Below are 14,914 nucleotides of genomic sequence, written 5' to 3' on the forward strand. Positions count from 1 at the left end.
AAATAAAGATCAGTAATTAAAAATATTTATAATTCAATTAAAATAATAATTATAAACCTATTGCATATTCACATCACATTCAAAAATGAAAAATAATTAAAAATATAAAACCAAAAAAACTTAGAGAGAAGGGTTGGTATTGCTTTACATTTTTGCAGCTCCTTTTAATGTCTGACTTAATAGATGACTGCTGGATGTTCACATGAGCTTCATTCAGTCTGTTGCAAAAGACAAACATTTTCAGTCTCTTCAGATAATTATAGTCTTGGATACTGCATGTAAATCCAACAAGTGATAGTTCCTTAAAAGTTAGTTTTAATGTGGAAGCAAATCATACAGTGAATTTTCTGTACCCTGTTACATTAAATCCGTAGGTCTGTCTTAGACTTTGTTTTGTTTTTTTTTTTTTGTTTTTCTTTTACTTTATTTATTCATTTTTAGAGAGGAGGGAGAGAGAAGAGAGAGAGACAGAGAGAGAGAAGGGGGGAGGAGCTGGAAGCATCAACTCCCATATGTGCCTTGACCAGGCAAGCCCAGGGTTTTGAACCGGCGACCTCAGCATTTCCAGGTCGACGCTTTATCCATTGCGCCACCACAGGTCAGGCCTGTCTTAGACTTTGAATGGTACTTCTGCCTGTCCATTTTGGAAATATTGATTGACTGAGTTATTCAAGTCTTCCAAATGTTAACATGTTTTATGATATATTGGCAAAAAATTATACCCATTAATGTCTCTGTTAATCTCATCAGAAAAGCTATATTAGGAAGTTGTCAATGCAAGTTTTAAAATATTCTAATTTTTTCTTGAAAACCTATTATTATTGGCAACAAACACAGCCAGTTGTTTTCCTTGAAGTGAAAAACTCACACTTGGTTTATACAGTATTTGAGAAAGTGTTGACCAACAATGCTGGTCTGAAAACAGCTTGTTGGTTTGTCTTCCTTTCATGCAATAATGGAATTCTGTGAAAAAAGCAGAGAGTTCAGTTTTAACCCAAACAATTGCACAAGAGCTTTTCCTTCAGGCAATCACTGTATATCAGTCTGTACTGGATGTGCTTTAAAGGTACTGCGATTTAAACATAATTTCAGTCAATATCAGGAATTAATCATTATTACTCTTTTTTCATGCAAAGCAAAATCTTCAGTACATATTTTAAATAACTACTCTCTTACAAGCTTTAAGATATTTCATTCTAGTTTGGTGTTATCTTTAAGAATTGTTTCTTAGTGGTATAAATTTTATTTTCATTATCAGAAATTAGTTACAGTCAATTTAATATTTTACTGGTTTATTTGATACTCTGATTGCTGTATCACTTTTCTTTTTTACTCACGAATGTCTTTTCTCACTTTGAATTGAAGAATAATTCTTTCCAAAGAATAGTGGAATAGTTTTTGAATCCTTTCATGATCAAACATGTCTTTATTTTGCCATCACACTAGTTGATCTTTTGCTGTGTTCAGAATTCCATGTCCAAATGTCTTTTCTCATCCTACAGCATTTAATGACACAGATGAGAAGTTTACTGACTGACTTGTTTTGTTGAAAGTTACTTAGTTCTTTTTCAAGTTTTTTTTTTGAGGGGGAAGCATTTTCTATTTAATCTTTAACAGTAATTTTGCAGAATATGACTCAATGTATTTCTTTTTATTATTCTTTTCAGAATTTTGGTACCTTTTGTCTCAGGACAAGTTTCTCTTCAGCAGAGGACATTTTCTTCTATCATTTCTTTGATTATTATTTTTCTTTCATTTATTTTATGATTTTCTTCTATAACTCTTGTTGAACATTATTCTTCTGAATCTATTCTTGCATGCTTTTTAACTTTTTCTCTTAATTTTTCTCTGAAAACTGGGAAAATTCCTTGTTTAGATCTCCCTGAGCATTACACTTTTTTTATCTTTTTAATTCAGACCTCAAACAAAATTATGTTTATTTCAGAAATTATGTATCTTCTATTGTGATTTCATTTTCATAGTAACATGAACTTGCTTGGTAGATGCAGTCCGTATCTTCTTTTTAACATTATTTTCTTCATCAATAAGTGGTTTTGATATTCTCAGTTTCTCTTTCATTCTTGTCAGGTTTCATTAAGTATCTGGTGATTTTTAGTTCTTCTATTAAAAGTGAAAAGTTTGCCTGACCAGGCGGTGGCGCAGTGGATAGAGCATCGGACTGGGATGCTGAGGACCCGGGTTTGAGACCCAAGGTCGCCAGCTTGAGTGTGGGCTCATCTGGTTTGAGGAAAAGCCCACCAGCTTGAACCCAAGGATAGAGCATCGGACTGGGATGCTGAGGACCCGGGTTTGAGACCCCGAGGTCGCCAGCTTGAGTGTGGGCTCATCTGGTTTGAGGAAAAGCCCACCAGCTTGAACCCAAGGTCGCTGGCTCTAGCAAGGGGTTACTCAGTCTGCTGAAGGCCCGCGGTCAAGGCACATATGAGAAAGCAATCAATGGACAACTAAGGTGTTGCAACGCGCAATGAAAAACTAATGATTGATGCTTCTCATCTTTCTCCGTTTCTATCTGTCTGTCCCTGTCTATCCCTCTCTCTGACTCACTCTCTGTCTCTGAAATAAATAAATAAATAAATAAATAAATATTTAAAAAAAAAATATTTAAAAGTGAAAAGTTTGAGCTCCTTTCAGAGCTGGCAGGGTTTGTTAGCAGAGTGGAGCTCACTCTTTTCAGAGTGAGCTGTTCTCTTAAGTGAAGGAGTGGCCACAGGAGCTGAGGGTTCCTGGAAGATTCCTTTGTGTATGTACAAGTCAGGTCCAAAGGGTTTGGACACAATGGAGGGTTTCCCTGTTGTTTTAAGCTGAATTTCTTTCTTGACTTCCATTTGATAGTTTAAAGTTACTCTAGGCATTTTACCAAGTTATTTCTCTCTCTAGTCCTAGGGCTCCCGAAGGCCGACTCATTCTGTATTTCAGAAGTGATGGCTCTAGCTAGTTCCTTTGGGTGTATTCTACCAAAGGAATAGTGTATGGCTGCCATGGTCAGAGACCCTGAAGGCTCTTGAGTTAAGAGTTTTCCAGGCTCAGTGGGAATCCTGGTGCTCACTTAGGCATTAACCTCTCCTGGCTTTGGTTTCTCCTCTATTCCAATCTCTTCACTTTATCTTTTAAAATTGGAACAATTTCTCTTTCCACATTGGCTATACACATTATTACTTCTCCCAATTTGGGGAAATCTTTCAGATCTGAGATGGTTTTGAAATGGAAGTTTGTCCCGCAGCCTTTTAAGAGACTTTGTGTTTTCTCTTTTCCTGCTAGAGATTTGAAGACAATAAGTTCCTCTAAAGGACAGATTCTCTTTTTAATTTTTAAAACTGATTAGCTTTAAAAATGATTCTTTCCTTTAAAAATTGTATTTTTGGTCAGTATCTAAATATAATGTTTCCAATATTTTATAGTTATTTAATTTACATTTTCATTATGTCAATTATAGAACATTTTCCCAAAGGACATCTGGAAAAGATGGCCTCTAGCTTTGTCAAACTAAAGATGAATAATGAGGAGTTGCTATCTATCCTTCACCCCTCATGACTTATTTGTGTTGCCTGAGATATATCAGATACCTGCAGAATGTTTCAATATCTTGGAATTCTACAAATAATCTAAACATATTGTCTTTGTCTTCAAGGAGTTGATAGAATTCCCATTTGCACATTTCCCCTAGAGCTCTGAATTTGGAAATCCTCTCATTTACCTGTATGTAAGAAATTCCTTGTTACATTGGTCTTTTGTATCCAGTCTGTTTTTAGTTCCCTCTTTTCTTTTCAAGTAACTTTTTTCTGATTATGAAAATGGAGCACAGTTAAGAATTGGCAACAGAGAGGGATGCTTAAGAGCTCTGGTATGCAGTCCTGGTCTAAGCTGAGTGCTACGTGACCCTGGGCAAGTAATTTAGCACTTGCCGCTCAATGGCCTCATCTGTGTAAAGGGCATGTTTGCCATACCTGACTTTAAGGCTATTTATAACCATGTTGGGGGCTTAGAACATTACCTGGCACATGGTAGGTGCTCAATAAGAGTGTTTGACTTTTATTGAAGACTATTTGAAAAGTAGAAAGAAGCCAATAAAAATTCACCCATAATAACTGTAAATATTTAAAATTTAGATTTATAACACACTTTCCCCCATTTTAGTTATTCCATAGATTGTGAACTTTATAAATTCTCTACATTTTAAAAATTATTTTCTTGTCCTCTTTTACTTTCCACTGTGGTATCTTTCTCCTTATGGTTGTTTCTACTACTTGATAATGTGTCTTTTCTGCTGCTTCTTAATTATATTTCTCATCCTCTCTATCTCCTTTCTGGGTTACTTAATCAATTGGCTAAGATCATGCTTAGGGTACTAGCAAAGCTGGGGCAACAGTGAGAAAGAGAGAGAGGGAGGGAGGGAAAGAACATGTGCCATAGATATGTTCAGTCAGTGGTTCAGCATATTTTGTTATTAGTGTATCTAAAAATGGAACTATCTTAATTTCTATATGAGTAAGTTTTGGGTTACAGTTGATAATTTTTAAAAACGACTTTTATGTGGTGCAGGGTATCATAACGTTTCCACTGAATTAATTGAATACTCTCTCAAATATAACAATCTTCAACATGAAGATTATCAGTATCATCTCATGTTTGTGGATTCACTTTATTTCCCTTGAATTATTAAATCCCATGGATTATTTCAGTGGCAAAAGTTAGTCATTAAAGGCAATTGCTCAGTGTAGAAAGTTGCTAATAAATTTCAACCCTTGTTCTAACATGGAAAGTATCTGTTATTATCTCTTGTGATTTGCCTCGAGCAAGCACCAAAAGGGGGGCTATTACTAAAGATAGCCAGCAGGGAAATGACTGTCATCATTGGCATTTAAATTGTGACATTAACTGGCTAGGATGATTGGTTCCTTAGTTTCCATTTGAAAGTCTTATTCCGTTTAATGGAGAAAATGCCAAGATTCCAAAAGAAAGAATAATTGTCACTTCTTAAAACTTTGCTCTTAAATTTAATTTCTGAACACAGTGGTTTCTGCTGGGGAGCTGAAGTGATTATATGTCAGCAATCAGCTACAGTAGATGAGCCTCAAGCATTTGAAGTGGATGAAGACTAAACACCAAGTGCTGAACATTCAGAGCATAAGATAAGCTATTCTATTGATCTGAGATATTAGTTGTGAAATAAATTAGACTTATTTTTCCTTGTTAAAAAAAAGATATTCGGCCCTGGCCGGTTGGCTCAGCAGTAGAGCGTTGGCCTGGCGTGCAGGGGACCCGGGTTCGATTCCCGGCCAGGGCACATAGGAGAAGCGCCCATTTGCTTCTCCACCCCCCCCCTCCTTCCTCTCTGTCTCTCTCTTCCCCTCCTGCAGCTAAGGCTCCATTGGAGCAAAGATGGCCCGGGCGCTGGGGATGGCTCCTTGGCCTCTGTCCCAGGCGCTAGAGTGGCTCTGGTCACGGCAGAGCGACGCCCCGGAGGGGCAGAGCATCGCCCCCTGGTGGGCAGAGCTTCGCCCCTGGTGGGCGTGCCGGGTGGATCCCGGTCGGGCGCATGCAGGAGTCTGTCTGACTGTCTCTCCCTGTTTCCAGCTTCAGAAAAATACAAAAAAAAAAAAAAAGATATTCTATTTAGAGAACAGAATTTGTACCATATCAAGATAAGGGGTGTGTGTGTGTGTGTGTGTGTGTGTGTGTGTGTAAGAGAGAGAACAGGATGTGGGGGAGAAAGGGAGAAATTGAGGTAGAGGGCATATCATGAAATCTCTTTGAGAATTATATAAAAGCTTCACTTCTCAAAGAGAGGAAATTGGCTTGTCCTGGGTAGAAAAAACAACAACACTTTTACCCCTAACTCACGTCACTGTTGGGAATAAGGACAACAGGTGAGAAAAAGAGTTGTGAATATTAGACCTTTGTCGGCTCGATTTCGGTCTCCGCCTTGCTTTCCTCTGTTCTGCATGTAAATTGGGTTGGTTTCCAAGTACTGTAGCTCACATTTAAGGAGAACAGAAAAATGAAATATCATTTGTTTAATTTGAAGGCAATAATTAGGACATGAAGGAAAGTTTAAATAGAATCAATGATTATTAAATTCATAATTATGCTTTCTAAAATTAAGGCAACTTGCATTTGAACAGCACTTTATAGCTCACAACCAACTTGACAAATATGCTATGAATTGATTTTATCGAAACATGAAAAATATAGCTCCCCCGTTCCCTTCATAGTACTTGAAACCCCAATTTATGCTTCAGTTATTCCGTGAAAATCTGTTCACTCATTCAACAATGCTAACTGAGTACCACCCATGTGGCAGGCACAGTTCAAAGTGGGATGTGGCCATGAACAAAACAGAGAATCTCAGTTCTTGTGGAGAGTGCATTCTCACGAGGGTAGACAAACAGTGAACTCCAAACATAGTAAATAAGAAAGCTACACTGAATGTTAGAAGATAGTGACTGCTAGGAAAGAAAGAAAGATTAAAGAGCTGGATAATGGAGATGGAAAGTTCTAGAGGTACTGTAAATTTTAGGGTGGGTGGAGGCAGGTCACTACATTAAATAGTGTGGTCAGGCTAAATCTCAATGTGGTAAGATTTGACTTGGAGGAAATAGGAGTCTACCATGGTATTTGTGGGGACAACATTCCAAGAAGATGAAACAGCTGGAGACAAGACCCTAAGATAGTGATGTGGTAATCAGTGTCACAGTATCAGAATGAGTAATGAGGAAAATATTGGGAGAGGAAGTTAGAGAAGTAAGGGCGATGAGATCCTCCTAGGGCAGCAATTTTCAACCTTTTTTGAGCCGCAGCACATTTTTTACATTTACCAAATCCTGGGGCACACCACCTACCAAAATGACACAGAATGACACTCTAACACAGTACATATTATACATATAGTTAATAATATAGTTTCTAAATGTATTTATACTCGGTGTGAAACCTGGGCCTGTTTCGATGAACACAAAAGGGATATTCTGGCAGGAATGGTAGAAAGACACACATGAAGCTCTTCCTCAACAGTTCTCAGTCTCTCTGTTTTTAGTTTTTATCGCAGTCAAGCTTGAGAAGCTCAGCTCACATAGATATGTGGTTGAAAACGGGAGCAATGTCAAAATAGCTTTGTTGGCCAGAATGGGGAACTCCTTGGCAACAGATAACCAAAAACTGTCCAAAGGAAGATCAGCAAACTTTAGCTTTAAAGTTAGATAACACTGTGATGCATTGTGATGCATTGTATATCACCCTCTGTGGGGGCCTCTTTTAAAAAGAAAAAGGTCAAATATCTATATACACCATCAGGATAGACATAACCAGCTGAGGCTGAGGCTTCATCTAGTGGTGGCAACATTTACCTCCAGTCCTGACCAGGATTAGAAATCGGGACCATGGGGAGGAGTAGCAGCTTCAACTACTCGCCGGGGCCACACACTGACAAGTGCCCGGCAGCCCGAGTGGGGACCTTCCTGGGTGTGGATGAGAGGCGGCCTACTATTGGTTCATTGCTAGTGGTCAGGATGAATCCTAGAAGGTGATTGGTCAGTGAGCGTTCCCTGTGCCTCCACTCTTCCTGTCGCTGATAGCTGGAGGGATTGTGAGGGGAATGTTTATGTTCAGATGGAGGCGGCTGGTGGCGGGCCGGATAAATAGCCTCCGCGGGCCGTAGTTTGGGGACCCATGTTTAATTTCCCCACCGCACACCTGACCATGTCTCATGGCACACTGGTTGAAAAACACTGCTCTAGGGCCTGTTAGACCTTTGGAAGGACCTTGACTTATGTTTTAATGGGATTTCTCTAGATGCTGCATTGTTGAAAATAGACTGGAGGGAAGGGGGGTAATGGTAAAAGCAGAAAAACTTATTAGGAGACTACTGCTTTGTAACACCTCAAGACTCAGCAGCAAAAACAGCAAATATATATTATGTCACAGTTTCTGATAGTCAGGAACCCGAGAGCAGGTTAGCTGATTGGTTCTGGCTCAGGGTCTCTCATAAGATTGTAGTGAAGTTCTTATCATATGGGGCTCTGACTGATTAAGGCTCTGGAGAGTCTATTGAGCTAACTCGTGTGGTTGTTGGCAGTCCTCCGTATTCAGACCACAGGTGCTCATCAGCTGTTGGTCAGGGCTTCAGTTTCTCCCCATAATATGTTAGTTTGCTTTCCCTGGAGAGAACTAGATAGAGAGAAAAATTGAGGTTGACCAACGTGGAAGCTGCAGATTTTATTATCTAATTCTGGAGGTGCATACTGTCACTTTTGCCATATGCCAATGGTCGGCAAACTCATTAGTCAAGAGCCAAATACCAACAGTTCAACGACTGAAATTTCTTTTGAGAGCCAAATTTTTTAAACTTAAACTATATAGGTAGGTACACTGTTATTAACTTAATTAGGGTACTCCTAAGCTAGCCTTTGACAGCACGTGGTATTTTCTGGAAGAGCCACACTCAAGAGGCCAAAGAGCTGCATGTGGCTCACGAGCGTGGTTTGCTGACCAGGGCCATATACTATTGGTCATATAAAGTAATTCTGGAATGATATGAGAGGGAAAACTTTAGGAGGTAAGTATTATTGAGGGTCTCCAAGGACAGAACTGAAATATATTCAACTCCAAAACCACTTTTCCCCTAGTTTAAGACCCTCCAAACAAATAAAGAAAACAAAAACTAAAAACCAGTGCCCTCCCGAGAGTTATGAAAGAAATGGATGATGAGAGAGAAATGAATGGAAAGTGATAATTTGTGTGAATCATTCACTCTCCTCGTTTTTGTCTTGAGGTTCCAAGTGAAACGGGTTTATGTCTGGGTTTGTTGACTATTGCTACACACACTATATTTTTAGGAGGTAAAGACGTTATGTATTAAGTTTCGTATGCTTCTCTCCAGCAAAGCAATCCTGCACTCCACTCTCCTTCATGCTCAGGGAGTGGGGGACAGTAGGTTGTCTCTGACAGTGATCTGGGAGCTCTTCCTGGCTGGTTGGTTGTGATCTCAGTCACACGACTGCCCCACCTCTTTCACAACTACTGCAGATGACTCACCTCTCAACTGTTCTCCCAACCTCCACAAAACCAAGTGGCGGATTAAAGAAAACAAATGAGAAAAATAAAAGTTATATGTGTTATCTAACACAGCCCTAGCCCTGCTGTGAATGCTAAGGTGTTAATTTAGAAAATTTGTGGTTGCTCTTTACATTTCTGTATTTGAGCCTACCCAGAAAGCTACACAAAAGATATTTAAAAAGTTGTTCATAGCAGAGTTAGACCAGTGATGAAGTCAGCTACATAAATTGTTCCAATCTGTGGTAAAAGCGGCGGTATGAAAGTCCTTTTTTTTAACAGGTCTACATTTTTGCTCACTGTTCTAGAGAGATTACTCTGTTGTTATAAAACCAAGCTTTATTCAATAGTTCTTTGTACCAGAGAGATTATAATCGGTGAAGAAAAAATACCAAAGCCATGCAGTTCGAGGGAAGAGCGTGATTTTGCCCATCATAAAATATTAGACATGATGACTAAAGTCGAGCTTTCCCAGAATATTTCTTTCCATTGATCATGTAAGGATTAATCAACCATTTCATCACAGGGGAAAGGCTGATGAATCTAGGTTTATGAGGGAACATTTGTACTGGGAACTGATGAAATCAGCAGTCCGGGAAGCTTAGCAGGAGGGAGGGAGTAGGGACTTAAGAAGGAAGACTCAAGGAAAAATCTCTCCAGTAAATCAGGACACTATTTAGTGTAGATCAAGAGTTGGCTCTTATCCTTCAGCCTGGCACTTCCTGCTAAGCTTTTGGAAATTAGCCAGTGTTGTAACTAACATTCCCCACCCCCAGCAATATGTGCTTTCTTAGTCAAGAAACAGAAAAAAAGTCCTCATCTTTTTCAACAGTGAGGTAATTGCAAATAACATGAAGCTCTTCATTGCTTCCTGTAGGACTGAGCGTTTTTGGCAAGTATACAGGAAGCCTGGGCCTTTACGGGTAGTGATTTGGGTTAAGAACCATCTATTTCCCCATTTAAGTAAGGATGGTGGACCAGGCGTTCAGAGTGGCCCCATCTAAACACCTGCGGCAGGGAAGCTGGTGGCGCTGCCACAGTGTGGGCCAGCCACCTCCGCCTTTGTGAGTCTCAGCGGCCTTACTTCTCTCACCTGTAGACTTGTAGGAGTCCACCAACAGTTCTGTCTCTAAATCCAACCTTAGCCTATACTATTAATAGTTTTTGCAACATGAAAATGCTATTATTTTACCATTAGATCAAAGCATGTAAATTTCTCTAGCTGAGTTTCCAAAATAAATACAACCTTGCCCCCTTTGTAAGAAAATTCTATTATTCTGCATTGCCAAAATATTCTTCACCTTAAGAAATATTTCCCACATCTGCCCATTTCAGCGCTGACCAGCACATTGCCACTTATCCTTCAGATCTTTGTAGAAACTTCAGTTCCTCCTTGATCCTCTGATTAGGTTAGTCACCTCTGTCATATGCTCTCGTAACACTGTCTCTTTCCGTTTTTCACATTCACCCCTCCTGTGATACTATCTCTGCCCCACTGGACCGCAAGCTCCAGGCAGTACCTGTCTCATTTCCCACTGGGTTTATAATGAGTGTGATGTCTGGTATCTATTGGGTTTTTAATGAATACTTGTGGAATATTGATAAATGATGACCTCATTTTCCCTTTAATTAATGATTATCATTAGCACTTTAAATTATAATCAATTTTGTCAGAACTTGGTATACCCACAGACTTTACAGGAACATAAAATTGTGCAGTGATAATAATACCTGTTATTTGCACAGCACATGCAGTTTACAAAACTCTATTTCACCCATTATTTTATTTGATTCTCACAATCACATGTGAGGTAAGTAGGGGGGGCATTGCTATTCTTACTTGAGACGCTTAGCGACTGAAGCTCAGTTTTCAGGTTTTCACACTGCAAGTAGCGAGCAAGGACTCATTTCAAGGGTCTGTGCTACTCCCGTGTCACCGTACTGCCTACTGGTTAGTGACCCCTTCCACCAGGATTTTTCTCATTTACTTCCAGAAACTTGATATCTTTTAATCCAATTCTTTTGCAATTGGCTTAATATCCTCTCATTTATCCCAAAGAATTTCTACCACCACTGGCATAAATTGTTCAAGTCAGGGGCCTAGAGACCATTCAACCTAGAATTCCAACCTGCTAATTGTGAATTTCTTAGTCCCACAACCCCCAAATATATCTTAGCAATGCCAGTGTGCCAGTATTGTTTTCTGACCTTACACCAGTGCATGGCACCATGCCAGCATGTGTAGGACCCCCAACACACTGTTGTGGGTTCACACCAGTTCTCTATCACAAAGTGAGCTGAGAGAACATTTACCTTTGGAGGTCCTGTAGGAATGTCAACAAAAAGGGACCTCTTTTAGAACTGAATGACCATCAAAGGCCCTTGGTGGTTGCATTTCCATTGATTAGTATAGGTCAGGGGTCGGGAACCTTTTTGGCTGAGAGAGCCATGAACGCCACATATTTTAAAATGTAATTCTGTGAGAGCCATAAAGTGACCCATGTATGTTTCACATTATCCAATAAAAATTTGGTGTTGTCCCGGAGGACAGCTGTGATTGGCTCCAGCCACCCGCAACCATGAACATGAGCAGTAGGAAATGAATGGATTGTAATACATGAGAATGTTTTATATTTTTAAATGTTGTTATTGTTTTTATTAAAGATTTGTCTGCAAGCCAGATGCAGCCATCAAAAGAGCCACATCTGGCTCACGAGCCATAGGTTCCCAAACCCTGGTATAGGTGTTGCCTTTACCAGCCCTGTCACTTTACCTGTGATAGTACTGTGGTGGGACGTAGATGTTACTGAAATACAATGTCTCAATTGTTTCATTTTGTTTCCATTTCAATGAACAAATGAAAGAGGGCCAGGAATTGAGTGCCAACGCCTCTCTCGGCTCCTTTACTTGACAACTGGGGTCCTGACCAGGGCGCTGCTGAGGACTGTCATGGTCTGGGGATATTTGAGTCATTATCACATCCTCTTTAAGGAATTGCCTTGCTTCTCAGCTGCTGCTTTACCCAATTCTGACTTGATTAGGGTCCATAAATGATTATTGCTGCCAGTTTCTATGAATTCTCTCCTGAAATCTCTACTGAAAATTCTCTAGATACACTCCTCCCTCTCCATGATGATTATTGTGAACTGTAGCTTCTGTCTGATTTGGTAAGGACCCTGTGGCAACACCATTTCATTACTTTGTTTCTTATTCTTACTATGCAGCATATCTGCAATTCTTGTCTGCAAAGTCGCTTATAATGCTTTCTTTAAATTAGGAGATTTGGATTAGCCTCTAATTTTCTTGCAATTTCAAATGTAGATTAAATTAGATAAGACAATTTTAATGATCACTAACATATTACTATATTTATGTATTGCAAATATTTCTAAATCAGAGAGTTAAATGAAACCTGCTTCTTCACAGGGTTTCATTCTAATTTTCATTAATAAAATAAAATGATTTGTGTCCTAGAATAATTGGCTATGAAAAAGAAAACCAAGTGTGAAGGGGACCAACTTACACTACTTATACAATCTTTTAAAGACCATTATTACTTCTCGTAGACAGTGAAAAAATAAATCCAGGCTTTATCAATGCAATGTGACAGTCACTTCAGCTTTAATCTTCCTTCCTTTCCCCTCCATTCTTGGGGAAGTACAAATTACGCATATAATTTGTATATTATTAGTAGGAAAAGAAATATTTCTCTGATAATGAATTTCACATTTCTCTTGCTTTTACAGTAATAAACGACTGGTGGCCTTAGTGCCCATGCCCAGTGACCCTCCGTTTAATACCCGAAGAGCCTACACTAGTGAGGATGAAGCCTGGAAGTCATACTTGGAGAATCCCCTCACGGCGGCCACCAAGGCGATGATGAGCATTAATGGTGATGAGGATAGCGCTGCTGCCCTGGGCCTGCTGTATGACTACTACAAGGTACACCCTGCAACCCCGCCTCCTTCCTCTCCCTGCAGCCCCGCCCCCCTCCTCTCCCTGCCCCTGGGCCTCCCCTCAGTGTGGGAAGAAGGGACAGAATCTCTATACCAGGACAGGAAACGAATAGTACTTCCCTACTCCTATGGAATTCAGCTTCTTCTTATTCTCATTGCTTCTCTGATTTTCCACTGGGGAAACACAACCTCCTACCCACCAGAGCAAGCTTTCATTTGGGATAATTACTTCTGTGTTATCTGTTCACATGCATACATATTATTTACATATAATTCCTACCTCGTGTCATATTGCAAATACTTTCACTTCATGATTTTTATTTTTAGTGACTAAAGAATATTGCATTGTATAGTTGAACCATAATTTAGTGATTGCTCAGTTGTTGGGCATTTAAGCTGCTTTTAGATTTTCATTTTATAAAAAAAATATTCAGGGTTTTTAGACTTTGCAGTTTTATAAGGAATATTTCAGTTAATGCTTTTGGGGTAGACTTTTGTAGCAATTCCAACACCTAATTTTGTTACAACCCCAACTGTCTCCATTTGTTTTGATGAGTACTAAATATTTTGAAAAACGCTTAAAATAAAATAAATGTAGCCCTCCCTGGCCATTTGGCTCAGTGGTACAGTGTCAACCCAGCGTATAAATGTCCTGGGTTCGATTCCGGGTCAGGGCACACAGGAGAAGCGCCCATCTGCTTCTCTACCCTTCCCCCTCTCACCTCTCTCTCTCTCTCTTTCTCTCTCTCTCTCTTCTCCTCCCCTCCTGCAGCCATGGCTCAATTAGAGTGAGTTGCCCCCAGGTGCTAAGGATGACTCCATAGCCTCCATCTCAGGTGCTAAAAAAATGGCTCTGGTTGCAATGGAACAATGACCTCTGATGGGCAGAGCATCGCCCCCTAGTGGCCTTGCTGGGTGGATCCTGGTTGGAACTCAGCAGGAGTCTGTCTCTGTCTCCCCTCCTCTCACCGAATTAAAAAAAAAAAAGTAACAATACTCTTATATTATAAAAATAGCTGTCCTAAAAAAAAATAGCTGTCCTATAGTACCTTCAAAGTTAGAAATACTTTAAGAAATCACACAGCAAACAATGGTCTGTCTCAATTATAAAGGACTATATATATATCTGGTATGACCTGCTCCCTTAGAACTGATGAAGTATAAAAAAATCAACAAATATTTACTGAGTAAGAAAATTTATTGCCTTTCATCATCAACACCATTGGCTAATGCTGGGAATTCACTCAAAGGTGAGACAGGTGGTATTTATTTTGCTGGTTGGGTACAGTGAACTTTTTGTTTTAGAATAAGAGCTGAGTCCCCACATCCCCCTCTCCATCAGCCATGGAAAATAATCTAAGAGGAACTTTCCTTTGAGTAATTTTCGGTCTTGGCTTCCTATCTCTTTCCTGCTTACTACTTCCTGGATCCTTTCAGTTGTCTCCAGTGTTGCAAGTTGTGTCATTCCCTGTTTCTCTCTCAAACCAGACAGAGTTTTCATGCTTTCCAAAGATCTCCCACCACCACCGACTCTGGGATGGCCCGCAGGCCTGCTGTTCTGCCAAAGTTTCCTGCAATTACTCATTCCTCTTCCAGCTTCTTCCCATTCTCCCATTAAAATACCCAGGAAGGCTCCCTCTGTGGGGAGACAAATGAAAGCCAAGCCCAACTGGCATTATCTAAGATGAAAAACAAGGTCTGAGTAACTCACAGGTCAGACCATCCAGGGTATGTTAAATGAAAATATTATTAAATCAAATAAATGCATCTTTTATTATCAGAAGGTGCTGGAGAAATATAAGAAGGCTATTCTGCTGGTATTCTCGCCAGTCTACGCTGATATTTCCCCTACCAGGAAAGTGGAGTTGGCAGATTTTGACAGCCCTCTT

General features: G+C 39.7%; 1 protein-coding gene across 3 annotated transcripts in view; it reads left to right on the forward strand.

Annotated features, from left to right (window-relative positions):
• GRHL2 (grainyhead like transcription factor 2) overlaps nt 1-14,914 on the forward strand; it is a 171,729-nt gene that overhangs the window by 35,980 nt on the left and 120,835 nt on the right. For all 3 annotated transcript variants that reach the window (XM_066379250.1, XM_066379251.1, XM_066379252.1), the window contains exon 2: nt 12,816-13,011. In XM_066379250.1, the coding sequence (XP_066235347.1) occupies nt 12,816-13,011 (196 nt within the window). The remainder of the gene's footprint in view (nt 1-12,815; nt 13,012-14,914) is intronic.

The sequence above is a fragment of the Saccopteryx leptura genome, chromosome 3 (assembly GCF_036850995.1).
Source record: "Saccopteryx leptura isolate mSacLep1 chromosome 3, mSacLep1_pri_phased_curated, whole genome shotgun sequence".
Classification (NCBI taxonomy): Eukaryota; Metazoa; Chordata; class Mammalia; order Chiroptera; family Emballonuridae; genus Saccopteryx; species Saccopteryx leptura.